Raw genomic sequence first — 19,839 nt, 5'->3', positions numbered from 1 at the left:
GTTTACGGCAGTTAAAGCTTTTTACATATGAAGACTGTAATAACATACCAGTCGAACTTGCTTTTCTACATTCAATTGTTTCCAGATTTCATTATACATTTCATCCAGTCCTTGGCGAGATTGCTTGTAAGTTTCCAATTCAACCTTTGTATCCTGAATATTAACCTTGAAATCAATACAGATTATATATAAAGTTAGTATTTAATGCATAGCCATTTAGTGTAGGCAAAAGCAATAAAATCCGTAATATAATTGTTCTAGGAAGAATACTTATTTCTCCACTTATGAGACTCATCCCTGGCTACTGGAAAATATGCAACAGCTCAGAATCTCTGCAATCACTGAAAACAATATTTACTATAAAAGGTATCAAAGTTGTAGGAGTTTAAAAGTGAACCTGACAGCTGAGTCATGCTGCCCAATGCATGGGCAGCATGACTCAGCCACTGGTGCTGTCATTTTAGCCAGGTATACTTTACTGTGCAATGCTGCATTTCAAAGGCAACATAATTTTAAAATCCAGGTGGACAATACTACTTGGTGATTCGCCCAAGAGGCCCTCCCTACAGACATGGGGGGTGGAGGGGAGGAGACCCTTCACTCAATGGAAGTGGGAGGCCAGCTTTTAATGTATGTCTTCTCTGAAATATCAAAGTGATTTAGAGTAAAAATACCTGTCTGAAATGATGGAGACAATGCCTGATTCATGCAGCATTAATCAGCTGTCCTGACATTTTCATTTTAATCCTGAACTAAAGGGATCACATCACCCCAAAGCAGAGATAATTGTCTACAAGAGGCAAGGGTGAAGAGTGTGACAGAAATATTAGACTATCTCATGGTAGTGCTTGATTGAAAGCAACACTGATCAGTCTTTTCATTATAAAATTGTACTTATGACATCTGCAGTGTCTGTGAGAAAGGAGAGAAAGAGTGGATTAGCGGAACAACTGTCACAATTCAAGTCTTGGGCAGTAACATTTTTAGTCCAACAACAAAAAACACACTTATGGCATTATTAGTGTTATACTGACCAGGGCTGTGGAGTCGGAGTCGTGGAGTCGGAGTTAAGTTTTGGTTGGAGTAGGAGTCGGTAGAAATGTACCGACTCCGACTCCAGCTTTAAAAAAAATGTATTAATATTTCATAATTGAACTTTCATATGAATTTTATAAATGTTACTCAAATATATATGTTCTATCAAACTATGAACAACAGTGATAAGCAGTTCTGCTGGAGATAGAGACATTTCTTACTTCTTGTGTGTCACTGTTCTCCACTGCCCTTATCTAATCTTATACTTGGTTAACCTCATGCTGCCCCAACCCCCCTACTTACAATGTATGAAACTGAAAGTGAAAATGTGTTGCAAATTCTTAGTAGTAAAGCTCCTCCTCTAGACTAGATGTTTACTAGGTGTGCCTCTTCCAAGCATCTCACAGCTGCTACTCAGAAGAGGAAGACTGTAAGAAGTATTATCCTTTCAACAAACTTTGCATCAGTTAACTGTGAGTACATGAGGAATAACAGTATTACTGACCACTATATCAGTTGTACGACCTGCCAATAATTTTGTACAATTGTTTTTAGGAAAAACAATTGTCATTTGGATTGTGAATGCAGAATTAAAAATCTGAGAATGTCAAAGAAGCGTCACATTAAATCAGCTGTATTTGAACATTTCACCATCACTCAAGATAGAAAACATTATGTCTGTCAGTGTATGACAAATGATCCAGACGAAAACAAATGCTGTGAAGCCAAGATCAGTGCATATTCAGGCAAAGATAAAAATGCTCGTACCAGAGCTTCTAATCTAAAGAGACATTTACAGCGCTTTCATCCATAAGTACTGAAAGCAGTGGATGAGAAAGACTGCATCCAAACCAATGAACCAGTGCCCAGGTCTTCCAGCCAAACAAAGGAGCAGAGATCTTTGCAGCCATCAGTTGCAAGATATTTTGTCAGTGACAAAGTTACTGTGACAATTACAGTAGATACATTTAAAAAACAGATCATAGAGCTTGTTGTAAAGGATAGTGTGCCTATTTCATTATTTTCATGACCAGCTTTTATGTGTCTGAATGGGGAAATGGCCCGCAAGCTTGGTGTTTCTCTGGAGAGACAGAGTATTAGAAAATTAGTAAACGAAAAAGCTTTTAAACAAAAGGAAGAACTTAAAAAAACTCTCAAGGGACGCTTTCTGTTTCTTAAAATGGATGCCATACGTCACAGAGTGAACTATTTTGCCATCAATGTCCGATTTGTTTGTGACAAAAATGAAATAGTTACCAAGACATTGGCAGTAAAAGACACCAAAGCTCATCACACCAGTGAGTTTCTCCAGGTCTTGGTGGGAAAGGTTCTGCAAGACTATGAACTTAAAAAAGAGCAAGTTCTTTCTGTCGTAACTGACAATGCTTCAAATATGATAAATACTATTAAGCTAATGAATGAGAGTAATGATGGTGACCAGCAGCTAGAAGAACATTCTGGGTCCACAAACACAGAAATGTTTGAAATAGAGGAACACAGTATTGTAACTGAGGAGCAAACTGAAGTTGCTTCAGATGAACAGCAACATGATAGTTTAGATCAGAGGTCCCCAACCGCCGGTCCGCGGACCAGGACCGGGCCGTTGGGGTTTTTCAGCCGGTCCGCCACAGACAATCACTAAACATTGACAGTGTGCTCTGGTCTGTGGTGGCTCAGAGCACACTGTGTGGGGTGGATGCTGCCCGCTGTTCTAGACTCCCACAGGGTAGACCTGTAGAGGACCTGTGATGACATCAAGGTACATAACTGTGATGTCACCACAGGTCCTGAAGCAGGATGAAGCAGGAGCGGAACTACCGCCCGTGCAGCCGGTTCATTGAACGGGGGCCCCGAGGGAGAGGGGGCCCCTCCAGCCTCCAGCAGGGCCGCCATCAGGGCATGACTGCCCTGACTCCAGTATGGGGCCCGGCCGGTAGGAGCCCCCTTGGAGCCCCCCTCTTGTGCGTCTCTCTCCTCATGGGGCCCCCGGCCCCATGCAAAGCGCCGGGTCCAGGACATCTCATAATTCCTCTGACTTCCGGTCATGTGACGGCGCCGTCACATGACCGGAAGGCAGGAGAACCTGGTGTCAGCGATTTGGACGAGCGCCAGGATTCTGCAGGGATCGCATGGGGGTAAGTATAACAAGTTTTATTTTTTTTTAAATACAATTAACTAGGAGTGGGGGGGAATGGGAGATGCACATGGGGGGAGGGGAGAGATGAGAGATGCACATGGGGGAGGGGAGAGATGCACATGGGGGGCAGGGGAGAGATGCACATGGGGGGAGGGGAGATATGAGAGATGCACATGGGGGGGAGGGGAGAGATGAGAGATGCACATGGGGGAGGGGAGAGATGAGAGATGCACATGGGGGGGAGGGGAGAGATGAGAGATGCACGGGGGGGATGAGAGATGCACGGAGGGGGATGAGAGATGCACGGAGGGGGATGAGAGATGCACGGAGGGGGATGAGAGATGTACGGAGGGGGATGAGAGATGCACGGGGGGTGAGAGATGCACATGGGGGGGTTATGTTTACATAACTTTGTTGCCTTATGAAGGGCGGGGGGGGCCCCCCAAAATTTCTTGCACAGGGGCCCACTACAGTCTGTGGCCGCCCCTGGGATGAAGTAAATGCAGCTGAACAACAGCTGTCAGGACAGCTGCCCTGTCCTGCTGCAGGGCGTGATGGGGCCTCAGTGATGCGGCTCCTGGCACAGCACATTATGTGGGGCTCCTGGCATAGCTCCTGGTCTACACTATATGATAAGTATGCACTAAATTCCAAATCCCTCCATTACCCCACCCCCATATGACCAAAGCCCCGACCGCCCCACCCCCTCCTTGCTGGGCCATGGAAAAATGATCTTGTTTCAAGCCGGTCCCTGGTGCAAAAAAGGTTGGGGACCACTGGTTTAGATGATCTTGTTGAAACTGTGTCAATACGTTCTTTCATTCATCACATGCGCTGTGTTGTGCATACGCTACAGCTGGCTATAAGAGACAGTCTGCAAGTAGTACATGCTGCTGCACTGATTGGCAAGGTGAGAAAATTGGCTACTGTTGCCAGAACCCCTAAAGTTGACTCAATTTTGAAGAGACGTGCTGGAAAAGGGGCAATTATTGATCAAGTCACACGATGGGGCAGTACTTACTTAATGATTCAGCGCTTGGTTGAACTGAAAACCTTTCTTGTACACATGGCTAACCCTCAACTGACGCTAAATGAAAGTCAGTGGAATCAGGTGACTGAGCTGGAAAAATTGCTAGAGCACCCATTTACAGTGATTAAAAAATTACAAGCAGAGGACTTAACTCCAGGTATTTTCTTAAAGGAGTGGAAGAACCGGATGCTTCGCCTGTCCCAAAGAGGAGGGTTAGGAGCTACTATTACAAAATAACATTCTTTTGGCAGCTGTTTATGTAGACCCAATGCATCGGATTCTTCTAGATGATCAACAGCTAACTAAAGGAAAAGAAGCTCTGTTTGAAATAGCAGTAAGGATGAAAGGGTTGCAGAACAGTCAGGAGGAACAAGAAGAATTTGGTCGTCCTGCCACATCTTCACCCTCATCATCAACTGATGAAGAATTTAATTTAGAAAAATATTTGGATCACAAGGACCGTGCAAAGCGTTCCCGCATAGAAGAAGAGTCATCCCCATCAAAGAACACAGCCAGTACATTTCAGCAGAATTTTTCATGTGCACTAAAAGAAATTGAGAAATTTGACCGTTCATCAAAAATAACAGTGCAACAAGCGATTCCTCTGTATCCTGACATTGTCAGAGATGTTGCCCAAGTGGTTACTGCTTTGCCACCAACCCAAGTTAGTGTAGAGAGGTTGTTCTCTGCTCTCAAAATAATTAGATCAGATTTGAGGGCATCCATGAAGGAGGATCTGACAGAGGCAATACTTTTTCTGAGGACAAATTTATAGATTTCTTAACTGCATAACAGTGTTTATTCCATATTTATTTGCAAGAGTTTAGAAAAGTTTATAAAAGTTATTTGCTATATTCTAATTGTATTCTAATAAATATAGTTTTTGCTCTAAGTGGTCTGATTACTTACGAGTATATGATCGTGAGAAACTGAATAAGCACGATGTTAATATTTTACAAGAGTAAATTTATTGTTACGAATTGGCCATTTATGAAGGAGTCGGAGTCGGAGCCGGAACCTGATAAAATCCAGGAGTCGGAGTCGCAACTGTGGCTTACCGACTCCACAGCCTTGATACTGACAGGCAAAGCATTCATCTTCCAATTGGTGCTGCACTACTAATTATGGAACAGTTTTTCTTTTCTTCTGTATCGCTCCATTCCATGGTAAGAATGATGTAAATTTGCCCTTCAACCAACTGGGCATATGCCACAAAACTTCTCTATTTTGCTTTGCCAGCGTAGAGTACAAGTAAAGGATCCAGGGGAGCAGAACCATCTTCACAAAATGGATCCTAAATGGTGGGCGGCAAAGCAAGACGGAATGCTACAGGATTCACAACGGCCACAGTCTTACTAGGACCGATAAACCTGGGACCCAGTTTCCAAGAGGGAACCTTCAACTTAATGTTCCTTGATGACAACCACACCAAATCACCAACATATAGGTCTGGAATCACCAAACGTCTTCGATCAGCCACACTCTTATATTTGGATCCCATCTTCTTCAAATTATTAAGAACCCCTTGCGACACAGATGTAATAGAGGATGAAAACTTTTCAGGTACTCCTGAAGAACGATTACGATTAAATGAGCTGAACTGAGGATGAAACCAGTATGCCCCGAAGAATGGTGCCTTACCAGTAGACTCATGACAACGATTATTTACCGCAAATTCAGTTAAAGGTAAATAAGTAACCCAATCCTACTAATCCTCAGACACAAAACACCTAAAATAAGTCAAGATTCTGGTTAAGACGTTCAGCGTTTCAACCACAGTCTAATGGACAAACTGAAGAAAACAACAGATGGATCCCATCTCTGTTTTTCCATTCCTCCTACAGGTACGTGACCCAACTTTCCCATGCTGATCTCTCCCTTCCTCTGCTTCAATATACACGTTTTTTTTTTGTTTTTTTTTAACGAACTACTACCCCCCACTCTTATTTACGACCTTGTTTACTTGGCTCTTGAATATCCTGCATCTGGCTTAGCCTTAATCAGCCTTAATCAGATGATTAAGATGAGCACAGACCACTCCCCTCTGGTTCACACTTGAACACATTCTGTACCAAATATATTGTGAGCAAGGAGTCTGCTAGAGGCGTTAGTCAGCAGTGTATTGCTTAAGTGTGAGGAAATATGAATTATACCTCAACTGAAGATGAAGGAAACTGAAGGTAACTGGATACTTGGACACTCTAAACAATGTTTGTCTTTGTTTTCACTCTCTCCCCCATAATCCTTCATGTTTTACAACCACCCCTAATCCCTACACCTAGTAATAAACTATTCATCTCTCCCTCAATCCTCCCCATTCATCTTACCTCCTCCTCAGAACTATTCCTAAACATTCAATCCTTTGTCTCCAAGCACAGAGAGCCACCTCATGCTCTCTCCTGCTCCCACCTATTAACACTTTCTCTGCACCTCCCCACTGCTGGAGATATCTCCCCATATCCTGGCCCTCCTCACAGTCGCTTCCACCTCCAATCCACGATCTATCACAAACTCTCGCAACCCTTCTAACCATATACACATGCACCCAGCCCCACTAACAGGATTTCTATGGAACGGTCGCTCCATCTGCAACAAACTTTCCTACATCCATGATCTTTTCATCACTAACAAACGAAACCTGGCTCACCCCCTCTGACACAGCCTCTCCAGCTGCACTTACGTGTGGTGGATTCCACCTTTCACACACCCCCTGCCTCATTGGCAAGCATGGTGGAGGAGTAGGTTTTCTCCTGTCAGATAACTGCTCCTTCACCCAAATCCCACTGCCACCCTCCGTTAGTCCACCTCAAAAGAGGGGAAACTGTGTGCGCATCTACTCTCCCACCAACCTCCAACTGGCCGTCATCTACCGTCCCCCAAGACCAGCCACCACATTCTTAGACCATTTCACCACCTGGCTACTTCTCTTTTCCGCTGACATCGCCACTATCATCATGGGTAACTTCAACATCCCCATAGAGACTTTCCTCTCAGCTGCCTCTAAGCTTCTATCCCACACTTCCTCCTTTGGCCTTACTCAATGGTCTTCCACAGCTACTCACAAAGATGGCCACATCTTCACCCGCCTCTGTTCCCTATCTAACCTCTTTAATTCACCTCTCCCTCTCTCTGACCACAACCTACTTAGATTTTCTACCCTCTCCTCTCCAGGGCAACAATCTTCACTCCACAAACTTCCATACCCTCGCAGAAATCTCTTACAGACATCAGTTCCTTACATGAAGCAGATGTTGCTGCCACTTTATATAACACCACAACAGCTGCAGCTCTCAATTCAGTCACCACCCTCACACATACCAAAGCTCCCAAAATCAACAGGCAAAGTGGTCATCCAGGGTTGCTGAGCGTAGATGGAAAAGGTCCCACTCCAATGAGCACTTCATCGCATTCAAACAGTCCCTCACTACTTTCAAGTCGACACTCACTGCAGAAAAACAAACATACTTCTCATCTCTCATATCCTCCCAGTCTCACAACCCTAAACAGCTATATAACACTTTCAATTCTCTCCTCCATCCTCCAGTGCTTCCTCCCTCTCCTCTATTCTCAGCCGAAGACATTGCCTCATTCTTCAAGCAGAAGATTGACACCATCAGACAAAACCTGTGCCTAAAGTCCCCCCAGCCCCTCCTCACACCAACTCAATCCTCCTCCTCCAAAACCAGCTTTTCCACCATTACGGAAGATCAACTTTCCTCCTCACTCTCCAAATCACACCTCACTACCTGTGAACTTGACCCAATCCCGTCCAACCTCATCCTCAACCTTACCACCATCTTCATCCCAACCCTAACCCACCTTTTCAACCTGTCACTAACAACTGGGGTCTTCCTCTCATGCTTCAAACATGCCTCAATCACACCCATCCTCAAAAAGCCCTCCCTTGACCCATCCTTTCTGACAAGCTACTGCCCCATATCACTCCTACCCTATGGCTCAAAACTACTGGAACAACATGTCCACTTTGAACTGTCCTCCCACCTCTCCTCCTGCTCTCTCTTTGACCACCTCCAATCTGGCTTCCGACCACACCATTCTACTGAAACTGCTCTGACTAAAATCACCAACGACCTACTAACCGCCAAATCCAGCGACACTACTCTTTTCTCCTTCTCCTCGACCTGTCATCTGCCTTCGACACAATGGACCATTCCCTCTTACTACAGACTCTCTCATCTCTCGGCGTCACAGACTGGGCCCTATCTTGGATCTCTTCATACCTAACAGAAAAGACCATTCAGTGTCTCCCACTCACACACCACCTCCTTGTCTCGCCCCCCTATCTGTCTGTTCCCCCAAAGTTCAGTTCTAGGACCACTGCTCTTCTCCATCTACACCTTTGGCCTATGACAGCTCAGAGTCTCATGGCTTTCAGTATTACCTCTATGCTGATGGCAAAAACATCTACCTCTCTGGACCCGATATCTCCTCCCTACTAACCAAAATCCCACAATATCTGTTTTCTATCTCATCCTTCTTCTCTGCTAGATTTCTAAAATGGAACATGGATAAAACTGAATTTATCATCTTTCCACCATCTCATTCATCCCCCAATATGACCTTTCTATCAACGTCAATGGCTGTTCACTCTCCCCAGTCCCGCAAGTTCGCTGCCTTGGGGTAACACTGGACTCTAATCTTCCTTCAAACCACATATCCAAGCCCTTTCCACTTCCTGCCGACTCCAACTCAAAAATATCTCCCGGATCCGCACATTCCTCAACCACGAATCTGCAAAAACATTACTGCACGCTCTCATTATCTCCCGCCTCGACTACTGCAACCTCCTGCTCTGTGGCCTCCCTTCTAACACTCTCGCACACCTCCAATCTATCCTAAACTCTGCTGGCCGACTAATCCACCTGTCCCCCCGCTATTCCCCGGCCTCTCCTCTCTGTCAATCCCTTCACTGGCTCCCCATTGCCCAGAGACTCTAGTTCAAAACCCTAACCACGGTATACAAAGCCATCCACAACCTGTCTCCTCCTTATATCTGTGACCTAGTCTCCCGGTACATACCTGAACACAACCTCCGATCCTCAAAAGATCTCCTGCTCTACTCCCCTCTTTTTATCTCCTCTTCCCATAATCACATACAAGATTTCTCCCGTGTGTCCCCCCTACTCTGGAACTCTCTACCCCAACATATCAGTATCTCGCCTACCGTAGAATCCTCCAAAAGGAACCTGAAGACTCACCTCTTCCGACAAGCCTACAACCGTCAGTAACCATTGCTCCACCATACCGCTGCACGACCAGCTCTACCACCTCCTACTGTATCCTCACCCATCCCTTGTAGACTGTGAGCCCTCACGGGCAGGGTCCACTCTCCTTCTGTACCAGTCGCCGTCACGTTTTATTAAAGATCATTGTAATTGTTTTTGTATGTATACCCCTTTTTTTCACATGTAAAGCGCCATGGAATAAATGCGCTATAATAATATATAATAATAATAATGGATCCCCAAATGAGCGCAAAACGCCTTCCAAAATTTGGAAATAAATTGCACCCTCCCAATCAGAAACAATATCAGTAGGAATCCCATGTAATTTTATGATTTCTCTGATGAAAACTTGCGCCAAGGTCTTGGCGTTACGTCAAGCAGGTAGCACAATGAAATGTGACATCTTACTGGATCTGTCCACCACCACCAAAATTACAGTATTACCTGCCAAAATAGGTAGATCAGAGATGAAATTTACCAATAAGAGTTCAAGGTCTACTGGGACCTGAAACTGTTAGCTAAGAAGTAACGTTTCTCCTTGCGGAGAGTGACATGCTAAGCACGTCAAGGTGAAGAGACTTTGAGCCGCAATGCTCCTCTGGGAAACATGCAAATTGAGTTTCCGGTCTTGGCTTTTATCTTAAGTCATGTGACAAGGTTCGTTAAAGGGTCAATATTGACTTTTAGGATTGCTACTTCCAATAGGTGGCACTAGCGTTCTAGTTCTCTTCCTCTCCTCTGAAACTGTTGAATGGATTGGTTTGAAAATCTCGTCAGTGATGGTCGATTGCCTATCATTTGTGATCCTGTCAAGTTAAACCGCCTACAATAAAAACTATAGCACATAACAAAAAGGTAAAGCCAGCTCACCTGTGTGGTTCTTGAATGGAGCACGGAAAAACGTTCTGATCAAAACGTGGTAAGTAGCCAAGAAAAGTGTGGTATCCAGCTCCAAGTAAAAACATGCATTTAATTAGTCTATTTTAAAAATAACATCCATGAGAAAAGGGGATGAGGATAGGTGAACAGTGCTACGTATTATGAACGATCTAGTGTTCTTTATCACAGCTTTGATAAAGAACGCTAGATTATTCGAAAAGCGTACCCCATTACTGTATGAAAGAAGAAACCACCCCTTTCAACTTGTTTTCACTTGGTTGGAGAGACCTAGACGAGTATGAGATGTCTTACAACGCACACAAACACTGCGGCTACATACTCCCGAACATCCTGATGCACCACTGACCACCAGAAACGCTGAGTAAGAATATCTGTGGTGGCTTTACCAGCAGGATATCTGGCCAAGACAGAATCATGATGTTCACTTAGACAGAGTAATGTAAAAAAAAATTAACCTAATGGAGAGGCAGCAGGGGCGTCCCTTTGAGCCTCTACATCCTTCTTCTCAAGATCGGAGCATATAAACGCAATAACCACCCCTTTATTTTAGTATAGGAACCGGTTCACAATTATCTCCACCCCCAGGAAAACAACGAGATAAGGCATCCGCCTTAATGTTCTTGTTCTTCGGCCTATATGTTACAAAAAAGTTAAACATGGTTAAGAACGCCCATCTTGCCCGTCTAGGAGTTAGACATTTTGCAGACTCTAGATATACTAGATTCTTATGATCTGCGATTACCATAACTGGATGAGTTGCCCCCACCAAATCACCAACACATAGGTCTGGAACCACCAAACGTCTTCGATCAGCTACACTCTTATATTTGGATCTCATCTTCTTCAAATTATTATGAACCCCCTTGCAACACAGACGTAATAGCTCGTGAAAACTGTTCCTTTTCAGGTACTCCTGAAGAATGATTCTGATTAAATGAGCTGAACTGAGGATGAAACCAGTATGCCCCGAAGAACAGGGACTTACCAGTAAACTCATGACAATGGTTATTCAGAGAATAACGATAAGAATAAACATTTTTTCGTGGATAATACTGAACTGTAGATTTCTTCATTTACCGCCCCTTCATTCCATGCATCGTTAAAAAGAGTTAAAGAACAAACAGAGCAAGACAAAGGAAAAACATGGGGGGGAAGAGCTCAATGATCTCGCCTGTAAACTCCAAAGAGCAATAACAAAATGTTAAGTAAATTATTTATTCACAAATGCTCATGTGAATGCACACGAGGACAACCTGACAGAACCCTAGTCTTCCCATATTGGCCAAACAAACAAGAGAACTCCCCAAGAAAGCAGGCATTGCTTCTAAAAGGCTTTGAACCCTCTCCCACCCGCATGTAAGGGCGAACAAGTCTTTTAAGGTGTATCTCTAAGGAAAAACAAAAACCCAACAGACAGCTGAAACAATGGTTAAAATCACAAGTTCAGCAGAAACACAAGTGCAGATGTGAAAACGAGTAGAAAGGGGTGGTTTCTTCTTTCGTACAGTAATGGGGTTTTGGGAGGATGAGAGGAGGCTTACACCACATTTTGACCCAAGTTTAGAAATTTTCCCTCCATTATGAAAATTAATTTCATGGGGTTGAAATTTGGGTCCTTTTTGGGTTTCCCCCCCAAAATGAGGGTTGAGGTGCCAGTAGTGCTACAAAAATGTGGGGCATGCCTTACTACAGCATTACACACCACAATCTATGCTGTGTCCAAAATACACCCCCCCCCCACACACACTTTTACGAGGGGGGGGTGTTAAACGTGTTAATCTGATGATGCAAATTGGTAAGAATAATCAGTAGATGTGAGGAGATGAACATAATGTTTGACTCTTTGCATAACATGATGTTTTAGGGGGTAAATTCTAAGGGGTACACATGCAAAACCCCTGAAAATGGGGTTAAACATTCCAATTTCTTGACAAGCTTCCAGACATTTTTAGGTGCCTTTCAAAGCATACTGATTCAACCAAGGTTATCATTATCGTCCCATCTGCAACCCTTTGGGGAGGGTTTGAGTTTAGGGGTGCACCATAGGGATAGTTTTTATTGTAGGCGGTTTAAGTTGACAGGATCACAAATGATAGGCAATCAATCATCACTGACGAGATTTTCAAAACAATCCATTCAACGGTTTTAGAGAAAAGCAAACTTCTTTGGAATTGTTTTAGCCACTGGGGTGTTTAGAGGGTTGCAGCCCCTAGAATTGATTTGAAAACAGCAAAACAATTTAAGTATCATGAAATTCAGGGTCTGACCTACAGCCATGCAAAATTTTGTTTCCATTTCAAAAATGAATTTGGAAATATTGATGCTTTCATTTTTCACACAAGTGTATAATTCTATCAATCTTTATTGAATATAATAAAGCAAAAATCTTAATAAAATAGGTATAAAAACAAGGATATGTAGAGTGACTGAGACGACAAAAACAGGGACCAGGGGAGAAACACCAGGAGGTAAGTACCGTATATACTTGAGTATAAGTCGAGTTTTTCAGCACATTTTTTTGTGCTGAAAATGCCCTCCTCGGCTTATACTCTGGTATATACTCTAGTACACTGTGTGCCGAATTATTAGGCAAGTTGTATTTTAGAGGATTATTTTTATTATTGATCAACAACTATGTTCTCAATCAACCCAAAAGACTCATAAATATCCAACCTTAATATTATTGGAAGTTGGAGTGGGATTTTTTAAGATTTCTTAGGAGGATATCTGTTTGTGCAGGTAACTATTACTGTGCAGAATTATTAGGCAACTTAATAAAAACCAAATATAATTCCATCTCACTTGTTTATTTTTACCAGGTAAACCAATATCAGTGCACAAAATTTAGAAATAAACATTTCTGACATGCAAAATCAAAAACCCAAAAAATTAGCAATCAATATAGCCACCTTTCTTTATGACTCAGCAGCCTTCCATCCATAGATTCTGTCAGTTTCTTGATCTGTTTTCGATCAACATTGCGTGTAGCAGCCACCACAGCCTCCCAGACACTGTTCCGAGAGGTGTACTGTTTTCCCTCCCTATAGATCTCACATTTTATGATGGACCACAGGTTCTCTATGGGGTTCAGATCAGATGAACAAGGGGGCCAGGTCATTATTTTTTCTTCTTTTAGACCTTTACTGGCCAGCCACGCTGTGGAGTAGTTGGATGCATGTGATGGAGCATTGTCCTGCATGAAAATCATGTTTTTCTTGAACGATACCGACTTCTTCCTGAACCACTGCTTGAAGAAGTTGTCTTCCAGAAACTGGCAGTAGGTCTGGGAGTTGAGCTTCACTCCATCCTCAACCAGAAAAGGTCCCACAAGTTCATCTTTGATGATACCAGCCCACACCAGTACCCCACGTCCACCTTGCTGGCGTCTGAGTCGGAGAGGAGCTCTCTGCCCTTTACTGATCCAGCCTCTGGCCCATCCATCTGGCCCATCAAGAGTCACTCTCATTTCATCAGTCCATAAAACCTTTGAAAAATCAGTCTTAAATTATTTCTTGGCCCATTCTTAACATTTTATCTTATGTTTCTTGTTCAAAGGTGGTCGTTTTTCAGCCTTCCTTACCTTGGCCATGTCCCTAAGTATCGCACACCTTGTGCTTTTTGATACTCCAGTAACCTTGCAGCTCTGAAATATGGCAAAACTGGTGGCGAACGGCATCTTGGCAGCTTCACGCTTGATTTTCCTCAATTCATGGGCAGTTATTTTGCGCCTTTTTTGGCCAACACGCTTCTTGCGACCCTGTTGGCTATTTGCCATGAAACGCTTGATTGTTCGGTGATCACGCTTCAAAAGTTTTGAAATTTCAAGACTGCTGCATCCCTCTGCAAGACATCTCACAATTTTGGACTTTTCAGAGCCAGACAAATCTCTCTTCTGACCCATTTTGCCAAAGGAAAGGAAGTTGCCTAATAATTAAGCACACCTTATATAGGGTGTTGATGTCATTAGTCAACACCCCTCCTCATTACAGAGATGCACATCACCAGATTTACTTAACGGGTAGTTGGCTCTCAAGCCTATGCAGCTTGGAGTAGGACAACATGTATAAAAAGTATCATGTGATCAAAATACTCATTTGCCTAATAATTCGGCACACAGTGTATATAGAAATTTCAATGGTCGATAGTGGTGGTGGGGGATTGCGGCGGAGGAGCGGGACACATGAAGTAGCCGACTGCTGCTGCTACACGTGCTGGTAAAGGGAAATTAATATTCACTCATCTCAACTCCCATCAGCGTGGAGAAGAATGAATATTCATTCTCTTTAGTAGCGGGCACAGAGGAGCGCTGAGCTGCAGCTCCTGCTGACAGTGCCCGCTACTGAAGAGAATGCATATTCACGCCTCTCCACGCCCTTAGTTTCGGCGTAGAGAGGAGTGAATATGCTGGTAGCTCACATCAGCGTCTGAGAGCGCATGGCAGTGATGTCATGCACTGCTCAGATGCTGACATGAGCTGCTGCAGCAGAACAGGACACAGCGCTGAAGCAGAGGTGAGTATAAGTGTTCATTTTTTATGTGTGCAGTGATCGGGCTATACATACCAGGATTGGGGCATGAGGGGTGCCATATATACCAGGATTGGAGATGAGGGTGCCATACATACCAGGATTCGGGATAAGGAGGCCATGCATACCAGGGTTGGGAATGAGGAGGCCATGCGTACCAGGATTGGGGATGAGGTGGCCATGCATACCAGGATTGGGGATGAGGGAGCAATGCGTACCAGGATGGGGAAATTTACCAGTAGCCGCTGCATTTCCCACCCTAGACTTATACTCGAGTAAATAAGTTTCTCCAGTTTTTTGTGGTAAAATTAGGTACCTCGGCTTATACTCGGGTCGGCTTATACTCAAGTATATACGATAACATAATAATCAATACCAATAAATAAAATACCCCCATGGGGATAGCCTAAATAAACACTTGAACTAAGTACTTCTGGCCAGCGGCCACCAACACGGATTACAGCTGATCGGTGGGGGTGCTGGGTGTCGGAACCCAGCCAATCAGACGCTGATGCCCTATCCTACAGATAGGGCATCAATGTATAAGTAGTGGACAACTTCTTTAAGTAATATAATGATAAATATCAGTATAATAAATACAAAAGATTTAGTATAATCTATTGTCACATATATTAGTTCATGTATTTATTTATGCTAGCCCTATGGGGATATTTTATTTACTGGTATTGATTATCATGTTACTTACAGTACAGACCAAAAGTTTGGACACACCTACCCATTTAAAGATTTTTCTGTATTTTCATGACTATGAAAATTGTACATTCACACTGAAAACATCAAAACTATGAATTAACACATGTGGAATTATATACTTAACAAAAAAGTGTGAAACAACTGAAAATATGTCTTATATTCTAGGTTCTTCAAAGTAGCCACCTTTTGCTTTGATTACTGCTTTGCACACTCTAGGCATTCTCTTGATGAGCTTCAAGAGGTAGTCACCGGAAATGGTCTTCCAACAATCTTGAAGAAGTTCCCAGAGATGATTAGCACTTGTTGGCCCTTTTGCCTTCACTCTACGGTTCAGCTCACCCCAAACCATCTCGATTGGATTCAGTTCTGGTGACTGTGGAGGCCAGGTCATCAGCTGTGTATCCACCAGACTTCTGCACAACACAACTGATGGTCCCAACCCCATTTATAAGGCAAGAAATCCCACTTATTAAACCTGACAGGGCATACCTGTGAAGTGAAAACCATTTCCGGTTACTACCTCTTGAAGCTCATCAAGAGAATGCCAAGACAGTGCAAAGAAGTCATCAAAGCAAAAGGTGGCTACTTTGAAGAACCTAGAATATAAGACATATTTTCAGTTGTTTCACACTTTTTTGCTAAGTATATAATTCCACGTGTGTTAATTCATAGTTTTGGTGCCTTCAGTGTGAATGTACAATTTTCATAGTCATGAAAATACAGAAAAATCTTTAAATGAGAAGGTGTGTCCAAACTTTTGGTCTGTACTGTATATCCTGGTAGTTTTCCTCTGGTCCCTGTTGTCATCTTTATCACTCTACATGGCCTTGCTTTTATACCTAATTTTATTAATGTTTTTACTTTATTACATTCAATAAGGATTAATGATTCATATTTTGGTGCATTGGAGCTCCTTTTTCTTTTACTTTTTAGCTTAGTGAACCTTGTGTTTGCACCAGTTACTACATTCGCTTATTATATACACAAGTACTTTCGGATTTTTCTGATATCTGTTGTGGCACATTAATTGCTTACTACATATTGAAGCAGTATAGAACACAGACCCTGCCTACTGATACACAGCTGAGCTAGTCCCAATTCGGTCAAACAAAACAGCTATTGTCCAGTTATACTTGCAGCTTGGTACACATAGCCTGTGCAGTTTCTTCTCAGAGAGAGATTTCGGCTGTTTCTCTATTCAGTTCCAACACAAATCCACTCTGATCAGCTTCCCCTAGCTGACTGATTAAGGTGAACACTTTGCCTGGTTATAAGTAGAGCCAACCAGGTGCAAATAATCAGGGCCTGTAGAGCTAGATTTTAACCCTAGCCTACCTGGCTTTGCTACAATACACACACATATTATAAATAAGTAAGTATACACACATACATATATATTGTGACAGGGTCACTAGCAATGTATGTGAGGGGAGATATGTATCACGAAGATTGTTATCTTCCGTGATGTGAAAACCCAGATGTTTCTCTCCAACATGCTATGTGCTAAGAGGGGTTAATCGGCCTTGACAGCGTTGGGCATTTTTGTGAGTAGCTGTAAGAGATGGGCGGGACGGCTACTCACCATATTTCCACCCCAAGGGTGTGGTACGGCAAGTTAAATGTCCGGCCACTGAGTTTTTTTCTCTGTCTGTGTGTCTGGAGGCCAGAGAGCTCCAGAGAAGTGTTTATTTGCAACTGTGCTGGACTCTGTTGATAGTACCCTGAGCGGGTGGATTTCCGCAGGCATGTAACATAGTAACATGGTTTTAAGGTTGAAGGAAGACTAAGTCCATCTAGTTCAACCCATAGCCTAACATGTTGATCCAGAGGAAGGCAAAAAAAAAACATGTGGCAAACACTAATCTCCACATTGGGGAAAAAAATTCCTTCCCGACTCCATACGACAATCAGACTAGTTCCCTAGATCAATGCCCTATCAAGGAATCTAGTATATATAACCTGTAATATTATACTTTTCAAGAAAGGCATCCATGCCCTTCTTAAATTTTAATAGTGAATCACTCATTACAACATCATGCGGCAGAAAGTTCCAGTCTCACTGCTCTTACAGTAAAGAATCCCCGTCTGTGATTATGATTAAACCTTCTTTCCTCCAGACGTAGAAGATGCCCCCTTGTCCCCGTCTCAAGCCTCAGAGTAAAAAGATTAGTAGAAAGGTCTTTGTACTGCCCCCTCATATACTTGTACATAGTAATAAGATCACCCCTAAGCCTTCTTTTTTCCACACTAAATAACCCCAAGTGTAATAACCTGTCTTGGTATTGCAGACCCCCCAGTCCTCTAATAAACTTTGGTCGCTCTTCTCTGCACCCGGTCTAGTTCAGCTATGTCTTTCTTATACACCGGAGACCAGAACTGTACACAGTATTTTAAGTGCGGTCGCACTAATGACTTGTATAGAGGTAAAATTATGTTCTCCTCATGAGCATCTATGCCTCTTTTAATGCATCCCATTATTTTATTTGCCTTTGCAGCAGCTGCCTGACACTGGCCACTAAACGTGAGCTTGTCGTCCACCAATACACCCAGGTCTTTTTCAGTTACAGCTTTGCCCAGTGTTTTACAATTAAGCATATAATTATACATTTTATTTCCTCTGCCCAAGTGCATTACCTTACATTTATCCCCATTAAAGCTCATTTGCCATTTATCAGCCCAAGCTTCTAGTTTACATAGATCCTCCTGTAATATAAAATTGTCCTCCTCTGTATTGATTACCCTGCAGAGTTTAGTGTCATCTGCAAATATTGAATTACTACTCTGTATGCCCCCTACAAGGTCATTAATAAATATGTTAAAAAGAAGGGGGCCCAATACTGACCCCTGTGGTACCCCACTGTTAACTGAGACCCAGTCTGAGTGTTTTCCATTAATAACCACCCTTTTTTTCCTATCACTGAGCCAATTCTTAACCCACATACATATATTTTCCCCTATCCCCATTGTTCTCATTTTATGCATCAACCTTTTGTGTGGAACCGTATCAAAAGCTTTTGAAAAGTCTATATACACAACATCCACTGCATTTCCTTGGTCCAGTCCGGAACTTGCCTCCTCATAAAAACTGATCAGATTAGTTTGATAGGAACGGTCCCTCGTAAACCCATGTTGATATTGGGTCATGAGGTTATTCTTCTTCAGATACTCTAGTATAGAATCTTTTAGGAAACCCTCCAGGATTTTACCCACAGTAGAGGTTAAGCTTACTGGCCTATAATTTCCAAGTTCAGTTTTTGTCCCCTTTTTGAATATTGGCACCACATTTGCTATATGCCAGTCCTGTGGTAAAGACCCTGTTATTATGGAATCTTTAAAGATTAAAAATAATGGTCTATCTATGACGTTACTTAATTCCTGCAGTACTCGCGGGTGTATCCCATCCGGGCCCGGGGATTTGTCAACTTTAGTGATTTTTAGACGCCGCCGTACTTCCTGCTGGGTTAAGCAAGTGACATTTAATGGAGAATTTTTGTTATCACTAATCATGTTTTCTGTCATGCGATACGGTTGAAAAAAAATAATTTAGCATATTGGCTTTTTTCTCATCCTCATCCACCATTTCATCCAGACTATTTTTAAGGGGGCCAACACTATCATTTTTTTACTATTTATGGAGTTAAAGAATATTTTGGGGTTATTTTTACTTTCTCTGGCAATGATTCTCTCTGCCTCAATCTTTGCTGCCTCTATTTGGTTTTTACAGAATTTATTTAATTTTCTATATTTATTTAATGCCTCATCACTACCTACTTGCTTTAGTTCTCTAAATGCTTTCTTTTTGTCACTTATTGCGCCCCTTACAGCTCTATTTAGCCATAGTGGTTTCCTCCTATTTCTAGCATGTTTATTCCCATAGGGTATATATTGTGCACAGGTCCTATTCAGGATACTAATAAATGTCTCACATTTGCTTTGTGTAGCTATTTCAGGATATCGTCCCAGTTTATTGCACTAAGGTCATCTCTCAACCGTTGGAAATTTGCGTTCCTGAAGTTTAGTGTCCTTGTAACTCCTCTACTACACATCTTATTAAAGGTTACATGAAAAAGTATTATTTTGAGATCACTATTACCCAAGTGACCATTAACTCGTATATTTGATATGCGGTCTGGCCTATTGGTTAATATTAGGTCTAGCAGTGCCCCCCTTCTTGTTGGGTCCTGAACCAGTTGTGAAAGGTAATTGTCTCTCATAGTTGTCAAAAACCTATTACCTTTGCTTGAACTACAG

At 42.7% G+C, this 19,839-nt stretch overlaps 1 protein-coding gene across 4 annotated transcripts in view; it reads right to left on the bottom strand.

The window, feature by feature from the left end:
- Positions 1-19,839, bottom strand: part of LOC141164357 (RUN and FYVE domain-containing protein 1-like) — a 496,863-nt gene that overhangs the window by 266,651 nt on the left and 210,373 nt on the right. For all 4 annotated transcript variants that reach the window (XM_073649492.1, XM_073649493.1, XM_073649491.1 and 1 more), the window contains one exon: positions 49-165. In XM_073649492.1, the coding sequence (XP_073505593.1) occupies positions 49-165 (117 nt within the window). The remainder of the gene's footprint in view (positions 1-48; positions 166-19,839) is intronic.

This window comes from Phyllobates terribilis, unplaced genomic scaffold, assembly GCF_046119375.1.
Source record: "Phyllobates terribilis strain yellow unplaced genomic scaffold, ASM4611937v1 Scaffold_10__3_contigs__length_209671492, whole genome shotgun sequence".
NCBI classification, from domain to species: domain Eukaryota; kingdom Metazoa; phylum Chordata; class Amphibia; order Anura; family Dendrobatidae; genus Phyllobates; species Phyllobates terribilis.
The sequence above is the reverse complement of the archived record's forward strand: the minus strand, read 5'-3'. Positions and strand labels throughout refer to the sequence as shown.